General features: G+C 43.0%; 1 protein-coding gene across 2 annotated transcripts in view; it reads left to right on the top strand.

Moving 5' to 3' along the window:
* The window catches only part of DNMBP (dynamin binding protein), a 133,361-nt gene that overhangs the window by 49,926 nt on the left and 64,497 nt on the right, over nt 1–18,938 (top strand). For both annotated transcript variants that reach the window (XM_039465267.2, XM_074382747.1), the window contains one exon: nt 8,887–10,878. In XM_039465267.2, the coding sequence (XP_039321201.2) occupies nt 8,887–10,878 (1,992 nt within the window). The remainder of the gene's footprint in view (nt 1–8,886; nt 10,879–18,938) is intronic.

Genomic DNA, 18,938 nt, shown 5'->3' with positions numbered 1-18,938 from the left:
TCGAACTCCTGACTTCAAGCATCCGCCTTCCTCGACCTCCCAAAGTGCTGGGATTACAGGCGTGAACAACCACATCTGGCCTTGAGTTATATTTAAACCGAAAAACAAATCTCTGTCTCTTAAAAGAAGAATCAGAACAGGTGTCCAGTGCCCCTACTATCCTAAAAACAAAAAAAACAAAAAAACAAAAAAACAAAAACAAAACAGAGAGGAGAAAAGAAGGGGTGGGGGTGAAGGGGAACAAAGAACAAAAGCAAGCTAAGAGACTAGGACAAGGAAAAGACAGAGGAGAGAAAAAAATCAGTACCTATTATAACAAGTGATAGAATATCACTAATAATTGCCTCATATAACCCAGAATGCAAATCCCTTACTTATAACCTCATGTTTCTACACCACCTGCCCCCTCAAATGAAAGGCCAATAAAGAATAAATTGAACAGTGGTATTTATTGCTCAAAGTACATGTGTTGTAAATTTGCGATGCCATGAATGTGAGCTCTCAGGATGGAAATTCTGACATGGCTTGTATGGAAACAGGAGTAAAATACTGTGTGTGGTCAGGCTGCATAAAACATGTAGTTCCCCCGGCGTTTAGAGAGAGCCCCAGAAAGAGTCCATGAGGAACCCAGGACTGCAGTCAGACTGCTCATATCCAATTCTAAGAAGACCTGCACTCCTTCTTATCATTTTATTCCTCCTGCATTTCCTGTTAAAATAAAAAGTCCCCCAGAGGAAACAAGCAGTCTGGTTGGGATGAACTGTGCATGAGTCAAAGGCTCAGGCTGACCCTAAGGATCACCACACTTCCTATTTTTCTGTTCTCAAAATCTGGTCTTGCTATTCCAGGAGTTCCTCATACTGGTATTTCAGAAGTCTGGGAATGACCACTAGTTAGCCTCCTTTCCTAAGGAATCACCTAGGATCCCAGGGGAATAGCTTGCGTGACTCTTTCTGATGAAAAAAGAGAGATTTATGCATCAGTCACAGGGCTATAAAATAGGGACATTGAGGCAGAGTGTAATGGTCCATGCCTTTAATCTCAGGAGTTTAGGAGACCTAGGTGGGAGGATCACTTGAGCCTGGGAGGTCGAGGCTGCAATGAGCAGTGATTGAGCCACTGCGCTCCAGCCTGGGTAACAGACTGAAACCCTGCCTCAAATAATCTTCAAAGTACTTTTCAGGTTCTAAATTGTATATGTTTTTGAAGATTCACCTTTGCAATGTAGAACTAACCAATGAAACAGCAGTCCATCAGGTAATAAAGCTTGTCAAAACAGTTACCCTGCTGAAAATAGACAAGAAAACAAAGCCTTATTATGTGGGTTCAGGGGGATCTGTCAAAACAAGGAAAATACCATAATTCTACAGCTTTAAGAAAGCCAGTTCATTTCAAAGCCAGCAGAGTGGGAGTTATGGCATGCTTTTATTCTTCCCCTTCACCAAGAGGCCCATTGTGTCTGAACAGCAGTCAATCACCAGTGCATTCCCTCTGTGTTCCCGGTGGATGGCCTTAGGGCCAGAAGGGGAAAAAATCACTTGTGATTTTTCAGGACCCCAAGCTCTGACCAAGGGATTGGGAATCATAAGTGAAAGGAATGTAGAAATATAGGACCAAGACCCTATTTTTTGGGAACATTGAAGCAAAATAATATCAAATTTGTAAAAATATGTTGGGCACCTCCCACTAAGTCTAAAATCTTAGGTGCTTTATAGTATATAAAAATACAAGTGTCAGCCGGGTGTAGTGGCTCCCATCTGTAGTACCAGCACTTTGGGAGGCCGAGGAGGGCGGATCATGAGGTCAGGAGTTTGAGACCAGCCTGGCCAACATGGTGAAACCCTGTCTTTGCTAAAAATATAAAAATTAGCTGGGCATGATGGTGCACGCCTGTAATCCCAGCTAGTGGGAAACTGAGGCAGGAGAATCATTTGAACCTGGGAGGCGAAGGTTGCAGTGAGTTGAGATCATGCCATTGCCTTCCAGCCTGGGCAACAGAGTGAGACTCTGTCTCAAGAAAGAAAAAATACAAGTGTCAGAATTCGTGATACAGACAATAATTTCTTTTGTAGGCTACAGATAGCCAACATGAATGTGAGCTTCTAAAGTTTTTCAGAGGAGCATGCTAAGGTTTCAGATGGAGAGATAGTGTAATATGAGCAGTAGGCTTTGGGGTTAATAATTGATATGGCTTCGTAACAGTGAAAGTTCCTTTGTGTGGAATAGGGTCTTGTATCATAGGTGAGAAAATATTGGATAGTTGGAGAAGGGGAAGGTTATGACTGGGTAATCATGAATGTAAGTGTGCTTTGAGGTGAAAGCATAAGCCTTTTGGTAGCTCAGTAAACTTCTGCAGAGAGTGTCCAGAGCAAATTTATTCTGTGTATATTTTGGGTAACAAGAATAGGATTATTGGGGAAGAAGCCATTGGCAGGAGGCCTCTTGTTCTTCATAGTAAAAGTTTGGCCCCAGGGAGGGAGATGATAAAACTGGTACATTTGTAATCTTGATTTGTCATGAATCATTTGGTAGACCTGAAGAAATAAGTCTGAGGACAAGATTTAAAAGGGTGAGATGGTGGGAATTGGACCAGGGTCATAGCATAGAGCAATTAGTAGAAGGAAGAGGCTGGGCACAGTGGCCCACACCTGAAATCCCAGCACTGTGGGACACTGAGGTGTGTGGATCACTTGATTCCAGGAGTTAGAGACCAGCCTGGGCAACATAGTGAGACTCTATCAAAATAAAAATTAGCTAGGTAAGGTAACACATGCTTTTAGTCTCAGCTACTTAGGACTGATGTGGGACAGTCATTAGAGCCTAGGAGGTGAAGGCTGCAGTAAGCCGCAATCGCACCGCTGCACTCAGCCTTGGTGGAGGGGTGAGACCCTGTCGTAAAGAAAAAAAAAAAATTTTGAAAGAAGGAATTAGAAGAAAAATGGAAATTAGCAGCAAAAGTCTGTCTGGAAAGCAGAATGTAATGAATTTATTTGGGAGTTGGAGTTGAAGAATAATCTTCGTTAGCAAATGAACATCCAGTATTTGGTATGCAAAAGGCATCACACCACTCTTAATATACCAAAGAGAAGGCAGTACCTACCATTAAGGAACCTGTAACTCATTTGGAAAGATAGGACAGAATTAGTTTTTATTTTGTTTTTTAGAGACAGGGTCTCTCTTTGTCGCCCAGGCTGTGGTGTAGCAGTGTGATCATACACTGTAGCCTTAAACTCTTGGGCTCAAGCAGTCTTCCCACCTCAGCCTCCCAAGTAGCTGAGACTACAGGCAATAGCCACCATGACTGAGTACATTTAAGTTTTTAGTGCCGGGCGTGGTGGCTCAAGCCTGTAATACCAGCACTTTGGGAGGCCGAGGTGGGTGGATCACGAGGTCAAGAGATCGAGACCATCCTGGTCAACATGGTGAAACCCCGTCTCTACTAAAAATACAAAAAATTAGCTGGGCATGGTGGCGCATGCCTGTAATCCCAGCTACTCAGGAGGCTGAGGCAGGAGAATTGCCTGAACCCAGGAGGCGGAGGTTGCGGTGAGCCGAGATCGTGCCATTGCACTCCAGCCTGGGTAACGAGAGCGAAACTCCGTCTCAAAAATAAATAAATAAATAAATAAATAAGTTCTTTGTTATTGTTGTTGAGATGGAGTTTCGCTCTTGTCACCCAGGCTGGAGTGCAGTGGCGCAATCTCGGCTCACTGAAACCCTTGCCTCCCAGATTCAAGCCATTCTTCTGCCTCAGCCTCTCAAGTAGCTGGGATTATAGGTGTGCACCATCATGCCTGGCTACTTTTGTATTTTAGTAGAGACTAGGTTTCATCATGTTGGCCAGGCTAGTCTCAAACTCCTGACCTCAGGCGATCCGCCTACCTTGACCTCCCAAAGTGCTTGGCATTGTAGCCGTGAGCCACTGCACCTGGCCTAATTTTTTTTTTTAATCAAGAGCTTATAAAAATCAAGAGCATAAGAACCAGGCGTGGTGGCTCACACCTGTAATCCAAGCACTTTAGAGGCCAACGTGAGTGGATCACCTGAGGTCGGGAGTTCAAGACCAGCCTGACCAACATGGTGAAACCCCGTCTTAAAAAAAAAAAAATTAAAAAAAAAAAATCAAGAGCATAAAAGATAACCCAGTTTCCAATGTGCTTGACTGTAAAATGACTCACAGGATTTTGCCAAGTGCTTTGCTACCTGGATCTTATTTTACCTAAGCCAGGTGCATTGCTTGAACACCTCTGACTTGGGTACTGAGTGAAAAGAAAGTTTTAACTATAAAAGTATAGGTAAGATTAGATTTAATCTTAACTGTAAGATTAAAATGGGTAATCTACAAATGAATATTTTATTATCAGATAATTGAGTTTGTTATAAAACAATTGATTATAAAATTTTAGAGCAGTTTTTTAAAAACTGAATTTTAATGTCATTTTTCTAGACATATATACTGTCCTCTTATCCTTTCTTTACCTCAACTTCTACAATAACACAGATGCTAACTGTTCAGCTTACATTTTGTGAGGATAACCTGAAAATTGGTTATTTTCAGAAACAAAAGTGGTGATTATTGTTATCTTCTTTTAAGATCTCATTATAATATATTTTCAGGATAGGGATAGTTCAAGAATGCCTATGGAGAACATGATTGAACATTCATTGCCCACATCCTTCACCTCCAACAAAGAACCTTTACTGAAGATTTTTTTTTTTCTTTTTGAGACAGGGTCTCACTCTGTTGTCCAGGCTGTAGTGCAGTAGCACGATCTCAGCTCACTGCAACCTCTGCACTCTGGGTTCAAGTGATTCTCCTGCCTCAACCTTCCGAGTAGCTGGGAGTACAGGCACATGCCACCACCCCCACCTAATTTTTGTATTTTTAGTAGAGACAGGGTTTCTTCGTGTTGGCTAGGCTGGGAAGATTTCTTTCCGTGTTTGATAATGAATAAAATTGAGGGTGAGAAATTAAATTCATGACGAACCCTATTCAAAGGGCTGTATTGGACGTGAAGATATTCTTTTGTCACTTGTAAACTGATCTAGCTGCATGGGCTGTAGTAACATTGTTGATAGAGTTTCAGGATCCCTACATACTCTTTTTTTTTTTTTTTTTTTTTTTGGTGGTAGGAGAGACAGGGTCTTGCTCTGTTGCCCAGGCTGGAGTGCAGTGGTGCTACATAGCTCACCGCAGCCTCAAATTCCTGGGCTGAAGCGATCCTCCTGCCTTAGCTTCCCACGTAGCTGGAATTACAGCACTCACCACCAAACCTGGCTACTTTTTAAATTTTAAGTAGAAGCAAGGTCTCGCTGTGTTGCCCAGGCTGATCTTGAACTCCTGAGTTCAATCATTCTTCCTCCCTCAGCCTCCCAAAGTGCTGGAATTACAGGTATGAGTCACTGCACCTGGCCTCCCTGTATACTCTTAAAAGGTATTGAGACCCCAAAGAGCTTTTTTGGTTTTGGGTTTTTGCTTTTGCTTTTTGGTGGTGGTGGTTTTTTGAGACAGTGTCTTTGTCGCCCAGGATGGAGTACAGTGGCACAGCCAGGACTCACTGCAGCCAGCCTTGACCTCCCAGGTTCAAATGATTCTCTCACCTCAGCCTTCTGAGTATCTGGGACCACAGGTGGGCACCACCACACCTGGCTAATTTTTTTATTTTTCCCAAAGAGCTTTTGTTTATGTGGACTATTTCTGTTGATATTTATCATATTAGCTGTTATAACTGGGAATTTTTTTTTTTTTTTTGAGACGGAGTTTCGCTCTTGTTACCCAGGCTGGAGTGCAATGGCGCGATCTCGGCTCACCGCAACCTCCGCCTCCTGGGTTCAGGCAATTCTCCTGCCACAGCCTTCTGAGTAGCTGGGATTACAGGCACGCACCACCATGCCCAGCTAATTTTTTGTATTTTTTTAGTAGAGACGGGGTTTCACCATGTTGACCAGGATGGTCTCGGTCTCTTGACCTCGTGATCCACCCACCTCGGCCTCCCAAAGTGCTGGGATTACAGGCTTGAGCCACCGCGCCCGGCCAACTTTTTTTGTATTTTTAGTAGAGACGGGGTTTCACCATGTCGACCAGGATGGTCTCGATCTCTTGACCTTGTGATCCATCCGCCTCGGCCTCTCAAAGTGCTGGGATTACAGGCTTGAGCCACCGCACCCGGCACAACTGGGAATTTTTAAAAAACTTATTTATTAGTTCATTAAAAACCCATTACATATTAACATAAATAACATTTTAATGAAAAATAAGTATAGCTTTTCAAACAAAAATATTTAATGAGGAATGATATTGCTTTACATTTTTGTAAATCTTTTTAATGTTTGACTTACTAAAAGAAAACCATATTCTATTTGCATCTGTATTCAGTCTGTTGCAATATGTTGTTTTGATGGAATTATATGAAGAAAATCCAGCCTTACACAAATATGCAATGGGAGACAGGAGAAAGTATTTTAAGTCTTTTCAAATAATTGCAAATATTCATCATCGATAGTGTACCAAAATTCACCTGGTCGTAATTTCTATGAGTTAATTGCATTGTGGGATCTGAAACTACATTGGTGAACTTTCATAATGTGACACTAAAATTCATTCATCGGTCTTGCTTTTGGAATGAATCTTTTAGCTGTGAATGATTTTGTACCAGCATGCATTTGTCATTTGGGAAATACCGATTCAATTAGGTACTCCGTTTTTCCAAATGTTGACCATTTCAATATACAAAATGAAAAAATTGTATTTGTTACTATCTCATCAGAAGAATCTTTAAGTATGGGAAAGCTGTCAAGCCCGTGGTAGCAGATGCAAGTTTTCCAAAATTCTGATTTTCTCCTGGAAGCTGGAATTTTATCATTGGCAACAAATACTGTCATTTGTTTTCCTTGATGTTTCAGACTTACTTTCATTTTGGAGGAAATCCGATACCTAAGCCTGAGTAAACATAGTTGTCTGTTATTCATTCTTGCACATAAAATGGTGTTATGTGAAAACAAACAGTTGGTTCAGGCTTATAGCTCAGTTACTCAAGTGCTTCTCAGCCAGTAAAAGTGCTTTATGTGTAATGCCTATATTGTCATACACAAGATTACAAAAGAAGAGTTTTTAAGGATTGAGATTTAACACAACACATAATTTGTATTGCTTCTTAACTGAAACCAGCTTTTTTTATTTTTTATTTTTATTTTTGAAACCAAATCTTGCTCTTGTCACCTAGGCTGGAGTGCAGTGGTGCGATCTCGGCTCACTGCAACCTTTACCTCCTGGGTTCAAGCAGTTCTCCTGTCTCAGCATCCTGAGTAGCTGGGACTACAGGCATGCGCCACCACGCCCAGCTAATTTTTGTATTTTTAGTAGAGAGATGGGGTTTCACCATGTTGGCCAGGATGGTCTCTATCTCTTGGCCTCGTGATCTGCCCGCCTGGGCCTCCCAAAGTGCTGGGATTACAGGTGTAGACCATCGTGCCTGGCCACCTGGCTTTTTAAAAAAAAAACCTGAGTACATGGTTGTGAAAAATAAATGACCCACACAGTGACTATTCATGTAATTTTTTGCTACTGCCTTTGCTTATGAATTGCCAGCAGTTTTAATTAATTAATTAATTAATTAATTTTTTTTTTTTTGAGATGGAGTCTTGCTCTGTCACCCAAGCTGGAGTGCAGTGGTGCCATCTCGGCTCACTGCAACCTCCGCCTCCTGAGTTGAAACGATTCTGCTTCAGCCTCCAGAATAGCTGGTACTACAGCCATGTGCCACCATGCCCGGCTAATGTTTGTATTTTTAGTAGAGATGGGGTTTCACCATGTTGGCCAGGCTGGTCTCTAACTTCTGACCTCAAGTGATCCACCTGCCTCAGCCTCCCGAAATGCTGGGATTACAGGTGTGAGCCACTGTGCCCAGCTATTTTATTTTATTTTATTTTATTTTATTTTATTTTATTTTATTTTATTTGAGACGGAGTTTCACTCTTGTTACCCAGGCTGGAGTGCAATGGCGCGATCTCGGCTCACCACAACCTCCGCCTCCTGGGTTCAGGCAATTCTCCTGCCTCAGCCTCCTGAGTAGCTGGGATTACAGGCACGCGCCACCATGCCCAGCTAATGTTTTGTATTTTTAGTAGAGACGGGGTTTCACCATGTTGACCAGGATGGTCTCGATCTCTTGACCTCGTGATCCACCCGCCTTGGCCTCCCAAAGTGCTGAGATTACAGGCTTGAGCCACTGTGCCCGGCCCTATTTTATTTTTATCTTTGAGACAGGTATTGCTCTGTCACCCAGACTGGAGTGCAGTGGTACAGTCATGGCTCACTGCAGTCTTGAACTCCTGGGTTCAAGCTGTCCTCCCACCTCAGCCTGCCAAATAGCTGGGACTATAGGCATAAGACAATGCACAGCTGATTTTTAAATTTATTGTAGAGACAAGGTCCTGCTATGTTGCCCAGGCTGGTTTTGAACTCCTGGTCTCAAGTGATCCTCCTGCTTTGGTCTCCCAAAGGGCTGGGATTTCAGGTGTAAGCCACTGTGCCTAGCTGGCCAGCAGTTTTAATCACCATTGCTTTTTCACAGAGATTACAAAAGGTAGCAGAGTAAAATATGTAGATAAAGTCTTAGTGTTATTATGAGAATGGTTTTGACCTCACAGATTCTCTGCTAGATCTTGGAGACCCACCCCTAGGGTTCCATGGATTACTCTGAAAACTACAGATTTTTAGAACTGTTCCAATTCAGTAAATTGTCAAAATTCTTCATGTTCCTAAAACTCTAGGTGTATATTTGCTTGAATTGGATAGCTGTTTAAAATGAGAGTTTGCACTATTAGTTGTGATAATATTCTGCTAGGTGATAACTGAGGTCACCGTCTCTGCTCCTCTTTCTTTAGGTGACCTGGTGATTCTCGATGGCACTCCCGCTGCAGGCTGGCTGCAGGGCCGAAGCTGCTGGGGCACACGGGGCTTCTTCCCGTCTTCGTGTGTCCGCGAGCTCTGCCTCTCCTCACAGAGTCGGCAGTGGCACTCCCAGAGTGCCCTGCTTCAGATTCCAGAATATTCCATGGGACAAGCCCGGGCCCTGATGGGGCTTTCTGCTCAGTTGGATGAAGAGCTGGACTTCAGGGAAGGGGATGTGATCACCATTATCGGAGTTCCTGAACCAGGCTGGTTTGAAGGGGAGTTAGAGGGCCGAAGAGGCATTTTTCCAGAAGGTTTTGTAGAGCTGTTGGGGCCCCTAAGGACTGTGGATGAGTCAGTAAGTTCTGGAAATCCAGATGACTGCATTGTTAATGGTGAAGTGGATATCTCTGTAGGGGAAGAAGAGACTGGGCTGGATGAGGATGAGGGGGAGCCAGGGACCTACGGGGTTGCCCTCTACAGATTCCAAGCCTTGGAGCCGAATGAGCTGGATTTCGAGGTTGGGGATAAAATCCGAATTCTGGCGACCTTGGAAGATGGCTGGCTGGAAGGATCCCTGAAGGGTAGGACAGGCATCTTTCCTTACCGGTTTGTGAAATTATGTCCGGACACACGAGTGGAGGAAACCGTGGCTCTGTCCCAGGAAGGCAGCCTTGCCAGGATCCCGGAAACTTCTTTGGATTGTTTGGAGAACTCCTTAGGAGTGGAGGAACAAAGATGTGCAACCAATGAGCATGAGGCCGAGGAGCCTGACTGCATGACTTCTGAAGCACCCACTTCTCCCCTCGGTCATCGGACTTCAGAGTATGAAGCAGACAGAAACTCTTACCAGGGTGAGGGCACCGCAGGAGGGCCTCCGAGAAGTCCAGGCATGGAGTGGGAAGTGCCTCTTGCCACGGACTCTCCCACCTCTGACCCTGCAGACGTAGTCAATGGTATTTCCTCCCAACCTCAGGTCCCTTTTCATCCCAGCTTGCAGAAAAGCCAGTATTACTCTACAGTGGGAGGGAGCCCCCCGCCCTCAGAACAGTACCCTGACCTTACTCCCCTGGAAGCAAGGGCTAGAGACTATGCCAGCCTACCTCCCAAAAGAATGTATTCTCAGCCAAGAACTCTTCAGAAGCCAGTGCTCCCTCTTTCCAGGGGCTCTTCTCTTTCAGCCTCAAGGGTTGTCGAACCCAGCCAATTGAGCCCTCAGCTCCATGACATTGCAAGGTATGCTAAACAGTACCACACTTCCAGCGTTTACTCTGCCTCAGAGAGATCAGAGGTGAAGCCTGGTCCGCAGGCGTGGGGGCTTGTTATGGAAGCAGCAACACATTCACAGGGCAACGGCAGCACTGATCTGGACTCGAAGCTGACACAACAGCTGATTGAGTTTGAGAAAAGCTTGGCAGGGCCCGGCACAGAGCCAGATAAAATTTTGCGCCACTTTTCAATTATGGACTTTAACTCTGAGAAGGATATTGTCCGAGGTTCATCAAAGTTAATCACCGAGCAGGAGCTGCCAGAGAGGAGAAAGGCCCTAAGGCCACCGCCACCCCGTCCCTGTACTCCAGTATCCACCCCTTCCCATGTGCTGGTTGACCAGAACCTAAAACCCGTACCACCCTTGGCAGTGCGACCCTCCCGCCCAGCTCCGCTGCCTCCCTCAGCACAGCAGAGAATGAATGCCGTATCCCCCAAGCTCCTATCTCGACACCATCCTCCCTGTGAGACCCTAGAAAAGGAGGGCCCCGGACATATGGGAAAGAGTCTGGACCAGACCTCCCCATGCCCCTTAGTGCTGGTGAGGATTGAGGAAATGGAGCAGGACTTGGATATGTACAATAGGGCTCAAGAAGAGCTAAACCTCATGCTGGAGGAGAAGCAAGATGAATCATCGAGGGCAGAGACCCTCGAGGATCTCAAGTTCTGTGAAAGTAACATTGAAAGTTTGAATATGGAACTTCAGCAACTAAGAGGTAAGTGACAGGGAAATAGTATATACTTGTTTCTTGACACCCACAAGTCCCCAAAAGCATCCTTACCCATGCTTTTTAGGGATATATTATCATCCTCGATGGACAAAAAGTGATTTACATTTTCACTACCTAGTTCCTTTTTTCTATTTGACATGGAGTTTCCCTCTTGTTGCCCAGGCTGGGGTGCAATGGTGTGATCTCGGCTCACTGCAACCTCCGCCTCCTGGGTTCAAGGGATTCTCCTGCCTCAGCCTCCTGAGTAGCTGGGATTACAGGCATGCGCCACCACGCCCGGCTAATTTTGTATTTTTAGTAGAGATGGGATTTCTCCATGTTGGTCAGGTTGGTCTCGAATTCCTGACCTCAGGTGATCCACCCACCTTGGCCTCCCAAAGTGGTGGAATTACAGGTGTGAGCCACCATGCCCAGCCTCACTACCTAATTTCTTACTTCATCACCATAGATAAGCTCTGTCTTGAGCCTATGACTCTGTCTTGAGTCCTATGACTGTGTAGCCTTGTGATTTCATTTGATGGCTCACTTAGGGAGGCTGAGGCTGGCGGATCATCTGAGATCAGGAGTTTGAGACCAGCCTGGCCAACATGGGGAAACCCCATCTCTACTAAAAATAGAAAATTTAGCCAGGCAAGATGGCAGACTGAGCACACATAGCTACCTTCCTCCCTTTCTACTTTAGGTCTATAAAAATGAATGAAAATAATAGAAGAAAAAAATTCCAGTAAGAGTATCAAGCGATTTTCTGACAGATGGATAGTAGATTATATAGCAGCATTTTGGTCAAAGCCATTCAACAAATCTCTAGGGAGTTCCAAACATTCCCACATTTTTCTGTCTTCTTCTGAGCCCTCCAAACTGTTCCAGCCTCTGCCTGTTACCTAGTTCCAAAGTCATTTTAATGTTTTTGGGTATCTTTTCAGCAGTGCCCCACTCTACTGGTACTAATTTACTGTATTAGTCCATTTTCATGCTGCTGATAAAGACATACCCAAGTCTGGGCAATCTACAAAAGAAAGAGATTTAATGGACTTACAATTCCACATGGTTAGGGAGGCCTCACAATCATGGCAGAAAGCAAGGAGGAGCAAGTCACATCTTAGGTGGATGGCGGCAGGCAAAGAGACAGTTTATGTGGGGAGACTCCCGTTTTTCAAAACATCAGCTCTCCTGAGACTTACTCACTGTCACGAGAACAGCACAGCAAAGACCTGCTCCCATGATTCAATTACCTACCGGGTCCCTCCCACAACATACAGGAAATCAAGATGAGATTTGGGTGGGGACACAGCCAACCCATATCAGATATATAGGTGGGAGAATAAAAGCTTCCCAAATTTCAGGTAGCAGGAATTTCCCAGTAATGGTACTTTTTAAAATTAATAGTGTTCCACAGAAATATTATGTCTTCTATGTGTAAGAACACCATTGCACTCTAGCCTAGGCAACAAGAGCGAGACTCCATCTCATGAATGAATGAATGCATGCATGCAGAGTTTCAAGAGGCAGCAATTATGCTAAAGAACCTCACTGTGGATCTGGCACAGCACTGGTCTGACAAGGGGGCTGGCATCTCTATATTGACCGTTCCCAGGTCCCAAGTAGACCAATTCAAAGTAACAACATAAGTAGGTGATCTCTGAAAGCTCTGGGAGGTAGAGCAGGCAATTCAATTCAAATAGATTCAGTTAAACTCAGCTCTCTTCATCAGGTATTTAATGAGTCCCTACTATGTGTAGAACATCACAGCAGGTGTGTAGGAAATGGCACACTGAATAATTGATAAACCCTGTCTTCTCAGTAAGCATATTAACTAAAAATAATACAGACCACAATTAGATAAATGCTGTGTTGAAAGTTCTTTAAATCTTAGGCCTTAAATTTCAAAATTTTAACATACAGAACCAGATTAGGGGAGTGAAGTCTAGTGCTCAAACTAGTTACTTTCCGCCTCTTAGGGATAGCTTATATTGTTGGATATACCTTTTATGAAGACAGAAAAAAATGATCTTACAAAAACTTGGCTGTCACTGTAGGAAATAAGTAATTTCATCATATTAGCAATAGATATTATCAATATACCTGGAGAAATCAATCAAATCAACATTAACACACCCAATACTGTATTTGGTGGATTCAAATTTTAGTCTTCCCGATTGAGACCACCCGCACCTACTCAGGCCTTTCACAGTACTAAACAGGTAGCAATTTTTTTTTTTTTTTGGAGATGGAGTCTGGCTCTGTCACCCAGACTGGAGTGCAGTGGCACAATCTTGGCTCACTGCAACCTCCACCTCCCAGATTCAAGTGGTTCTTTTCTATTTTTTTTTTTTTTTTAATTTTACTTTTTCTTTTCTTGAGTCTCACTGTCGCCCAGGCTGGAGTGCAGTGGCATGATCTTAGCTCACTGCAATCTCCACCTCCCAGGTTCAAGTGATTCTCCTGTCTTACCCTCCTGAGTAGCTGGGATTACAGCTGTGTACCACCATACCTGGCTAATTTTTGTATTTTTAGTAGAGATGGGGTTTCACCATGTTGGCCAGGGTGGTCTCGAACTCCTGGCCTCAAGTGATCTACCAGCCTCAGCCTCCCAAAGTGTTGGGATTACAGGTGTGAGCTACTGTGCCTGGCCTTGGGTTTTATTTTCTTTCCATATGGTAAGCATAGCTGTTTTATAGTCTATGTATGATTCCAAATAGTCTAATGGGACTGTTTTTGATGTCGCATGGTTCTCATTCATGTGGTCTACACTGTGTGTGTGTCTGGTTATTTTACTGTTTGCTGGTCACAGTATTTGGAAAATCTTGAGGTGAAGACACCTGAACGCTAGAAAGAATTTGCATTAGTTTCTGTCAGTTGTTTGTGGTCAACTGTTTTCAAGTTACTGAAGGATAGTAATCTTTGAGATTTGGGAGTAAGAAGGTGGAATTCCTCAGAATTCCTAAATTAAAACTTTGTTACACAAGAATGTTTTTACTTACACATTCTTGTGTAACAAAGTTAAAATGTGTAAAAAAACTTTTACTTACAGATTCTTGAATAGTAGTAGAGGTCATAATCAATGGTGAAGTGTTTTCCTGTGCTAGCATTACACTAAAATTTACAGAGGTTTTATATTTGTATATGAAGTAAATGCACAGTTTATTGTGAGCCAAAATGTCATGACATGGTTATGTATTTTAATAACATGTATACAGGACAAAAAAAAAATAAAAAAATAACATGTAAAAATATTCTCTACCTGATATTAGACATTTTTAAAGGACTTGATTTTTGCAAGAGCTGTTTTAGATTCACAACAACATTGAAAGGAAGGTACAGAGATTTCCCATATCCTGTGACCCCATACATATATAGCCTCCCTTATCATCAACATTTTAGAAACATTCTTAAATTACTTTGGGAGGCCAAGGCAGGCAGATCACGAGATCAGGTGTTCGAGACCAGCCTGGCCAACATGGTGAAACCCCATTTCTACTAAAAATACAAAAATTAACTGGGCTTGATGATGGACACTTGCAATCCCAGCTACTTTGGGAGGCTGAGGCAGGAGAATCACTTGAACCCAGGAAGTAGAGGAGATCACGCCATTGCACTCCAACCTGGGTGACAGAGTGAGACTCTGTCTCAAAAAAAAAAAAAATTAGCCAGATGTGGTGGCACAGCCCTGTAGTCCCAGCTACTCAGGAGGCTGAGGCAGGAGAGTCACTTGAACATGAGAGGCAGAGGTTGCAGTGAGCCGAGATCACGCCACTGCATTCCAGCCTGGCAACAAAGTGAGAACTCTGTCTCAAAAAAAAAGAAAAAGAAACAAGAACATTCTATAAAAAAATTCATTTTTAGACTGGGTGTGGTGGCTCACGCCTGTAATCCCAGCACTTTGGGAGGTCAAGGAGGGCAGATTATGAGGTCAGGAGTTCTAGACCAGCCTGGCCAACATGGTGAAATCCTGTCTTTAGCCGGGCGCGGTGGCTCAAGCCTGTAATCCCAGCACTTTGGGAGGCCGAGGCGGGTGGATCATGAGGTCAAGAGATCAAGATCATCCTGGTCAACATGGTGAAACCCCGTCTCTACTAAAAATACAAAAAATTAGCTGGGCATGGTGGCATGTGCCTGTAATCCCAGCTACTCAGGAGGCTGAGGCAGGAAAATTGCCTGAACCCAGGAGGCGGAGGTTGCGGTGAGCCGAGATCGCGCCATTGCACTCCAGCCTGGGTAACAAGAGCGAAACTCCGTCTCAAAAAAAAAAAAACAAAAGAAATCCTGTCTCTACTAAAAATATAAAAATTAGCTGGGCGTGGTGCTGCATACCTGTAATCCCTGCTACTTAGGAGGCTGAGGCAGGAGAATTGCTTGAACTGGGTAAGGAGATTGCAGTGAGCCAAGATCATGACTGCGTTCCAGCCTGGTGAAAGAGTGACACTCCATCTCAAAAAAACACAAAATATTCATTTTTAAATAGTTTTAGATTTATAGAAAAGCTGAAAATAATGAAACTTCCATATCCTTCACTCCAGCTTCTTGTAACCTTAATATCTTACATACCTATAGAAGATTTATAAAATCGGAAAATTAATGTGATAAAATAAAACATTAAAAGAAGAACATTAGTACAAGATAAATGTCAGATAAAAATCTTCTAAAAATTGAAAGAAAATGCCACAAATATTATTTTTAAATTACTCTTAGAATTTTATTTTAACTTTTAAATGTTAGATTCAGAGAGTACATGTGCAGATTTGTTATAAGGGTATATTGCATAATACTGAGGTTTGGGCTTCTATTGATCCTGTCACCTGTATAAGAGAACATAGTACCTAATAGGCAGTTTTTCAACCTTTGCTTCCCTCCCTCCAGTGCCCTGTATTCCCCAGTATCTGTTGTTCCTGTCTTTCTTTGTTTTTGTTTTTGAGATAGAGTCTCACCCTTTTGCCCAGACTGGAGTGCACTGGTGCCATCTTGGCTCATTGCAACCTCCGGCTCCTGGGTTCAAGCAATTCTCCTGCCTCAGTCTCCTGAGTAGCTGGGATTTCAGGCATGCACTACCACGCCCGGCTAATTTTTGTATTTATTTAGTGGAGATAGGGTTTTACCATGTTGGTCAGGCTAGTCTTGAACTCCTGGCCTCATGATCTGCCCTCGTCAGCCTCCCAAAATGCTGGGATTACAGGCATGAGCCACTGTACTTGGCCTGTTGTTCCTGTCTTTATGTCCATGTGTACCCAATGTAGCTCCTACTTGTAAGTGAGAATGTGAGATATTTGGATTTCTGTTTCTACGTTAATTTGCTTAGGTTGGTGGCCTCCAGCTGCATACATGTTGCTGCAAAGGACATGATTTCATTCTATTTTGTGGCTACATAGTATTCCATGTTGTATATATAGCACGATTTCTTTATCCAGCCTACTGTTGATAGGCACTGAAATGTTTTTGCTATAGTGAATAGTGCTGGAGTAAACTGAGTGCAGGTATCTTTTTGGTAGAAGGATTTATTTTCCTTTTGACATATACCCAGTAATGGGATTGCTAGGTGGAATGGTAGTTCTACTTTTAGCCCTTTAAGAAATCTCCAGACTTGGCCGGGCGCGGTGGCTCAAGCCTGTAATCCCAGCACTTTGGGAGGCCGAGGCGGGTGGATCACAAGGTCGAGAGATCGAGACCAACCTGGTCAACATGGTGAAACCCCGTCTCTACTAAAAATACAAAAAATTAGCTGGGCATGGTGGCACGTGCCTGTAATCCCAGCTACTCAGGAGGCTGAGGCAGGAGAATTGCCTGAACCCAGGAGGCGGAGGTTGCGGTGAGCCGAGATCGCGCCATTGCACTCCAGCCTGGGGTAACAAGAGCGAAACTCCGTCTCAAAAAAAAAAAAAAAAAAAAAATCTCCAGACTGCTTTCCACCGGGGCTGTCCTAATTTACATTTCAACTAACAGTGTATAAGTATTCCCTTTTCTCCACAACCATGCCGACACACCTGTTATATTTTGATTCTAATACCCTTTCTGACTGGTGTAAGATAGTTTCTTGTGGTTTTGATTTGCACTTCTCTGATGATTAGTGATGTTAAGCATTTTTTCGTATGTTTGTTGGTCATTTGTATGTCTTCTTTTGAGATGTGTCAGTTCATGTCCTTTGCCCACTTTTTAATGGGGTTGTTTTTTTCTTGTTGATTTGTTTAAGTTCCTTATAAATTCTACATGTTAGGCCTTTGTTGGATGCATAGTTTACATATATTTTTCCCATTCTGTAGGTTGTCTATTTACTCTGTTGATAGTTTGTTTTGCTGTTACAGAAACTCTTTAGTTTAATTAGGTTCCAGTTGTCAGTTTTTGTTTTTGTTGCAGTTGTTTTTCAGAACTTGCTTATAAATTCCTTGCCTAAGCCAATGTCTGGAAGAGTGTTATCTAGGTTTTATTAAAGGATATGTGTAGTTTGATGCCTTAAGGTCTTTAATCCATCTTGAGTTAATTTTTTATGTGGTGAGAGGTAGAAGTCTAGTTTCATTTTTCTGCATATGGTTAGGTTAGCCAGTACCATTTATTGTATAGAGAATCCTTTCCCCATTGCTTATTTTTGTCAACTTTGTTGAAGATCACTTGGTGTTGTAAGTGTGCAACTCTATTTCTGGATTCTCCATTCTGTTCCATTGGTCTGTGTGCCTTTAGAATTTTAAATACACAGAGCGTTAGTTGCCTTGTCTGATAGTATTGATCTTTGTTTTGTGACTAATATTTCATACATCAAAAAAAGGCTTTTATTTTATGTTGATGTTGGTGGAATTGTTAAGCATGTTTTCAAAAGCATTTTTGGGGCTGGGCTTGGTGGCTCATGCCTGTGATTCCAGCCCTCTGGGAGGCCAAGGTGGGTGGGTCACTTGAGGTCAGGAGTTTGAGACCAGCCTGGCCAGCATGTTGAAATCTCCCATCTCTACTGAAAATACAAAAAATTAGCTGGGCTTGATGGTGTGTGCCTGTAATCTCAGCTACTCTGGAGACTGAGGCAGGAGAATGGCTTGAACGCGGGAGGCAAAGGTTGCAAGGAACCGAGGTCGTGTCACTGCGTTACAGCCTGGGCGACAGAGTGAGACTCTGTCTCAATTAAAAAAATTAAAAAAGCATTTCTGGGTAGGGCCATTAGGGTTCATGTTGTCTCATCAAAGCTCATTTTCTTTTTTAATGTTGAAAATATTTTGTCTGCTTGTTCTGATTTTGGCTTTGCTATTGAAATTGCTATTGCTTGTGCTAATTCAGATTTTAGATACGTTCCTGATTTTGTGTAGGAATATTTCACAACAGTATTCACGGCCGGGCGCGGTGGCTCAAGCCTGTAATCCCAGCACTTTGGGAGGCCGAGGCAGGTGGATCACAAGGTCGAGAGATCGAGACCATCCTGGTCAACAAGGTGAAACCCCGTCTCTACTAAAAATACAAAAAACTAGCTGGGCGTGGTGGCGTGTGCCTGTAATCCCAGCTACTTAGGAGGCTGAGGCAGGAGAATTGCCTGAGCCCAGGAGGCGGAGGTTGCGGTGAGCCGAGATCGTGCCATTGCACTCCAGCCTGGGTAACAAGAGCGAAACTCCATCTCAAAAAAAAAAAAAAAAAAAAAGTATTCACATCTTCTCTTTTGCATTTCTTCTGGTAAAAAATTTATAAAGAACTATGATTTATAGACTACATTTATCTATGATTTATAGCAAATATTAAGCAGTAGAAAACACTGTACAAACATTACTGAGAGGTATTCAAATAATGGAAGATTTGCTTCTCTGAACAAGATTTGGCACTATACAGATTCATGTGTCCGAATTGCTACTTTAAGGACTTACTTTGCTTGCAAAACTTTATTTATTGGACTAGTCTTATAAGATTTGTATAAAGCATACTATACAAGAAAGCTTATTAATCTTTATTTGCAAGAATGACTCACTTTTGGCAACACACGGGGCCATGAGCACACACTCTTTCTAAACACATGTATTACATAGCAACAACTATGAACAAAGCTAACTGATTAGTCCCTGGCCCTACTATCCACTCTTTTTCTC

Source organism: Saimiri boliviensis, chromosome 12, assembly GCF_048565385.1.
Source record: "Saimiri boliviensis isolate mSaiBol1 chromosome 12, mSaiBol1.pri, whole genome shotgun sequence".
Classification (NCBI taxonomy): domain Eukaryota; kingdom Metazoa; phylum Chordata; class Mammalia; order Primates; family Cebidae; genus Saimiri; species Saimiri boliviensis.
This window is presented reverse-complemented; position numbering and strand designations above follow the sequence as displayed.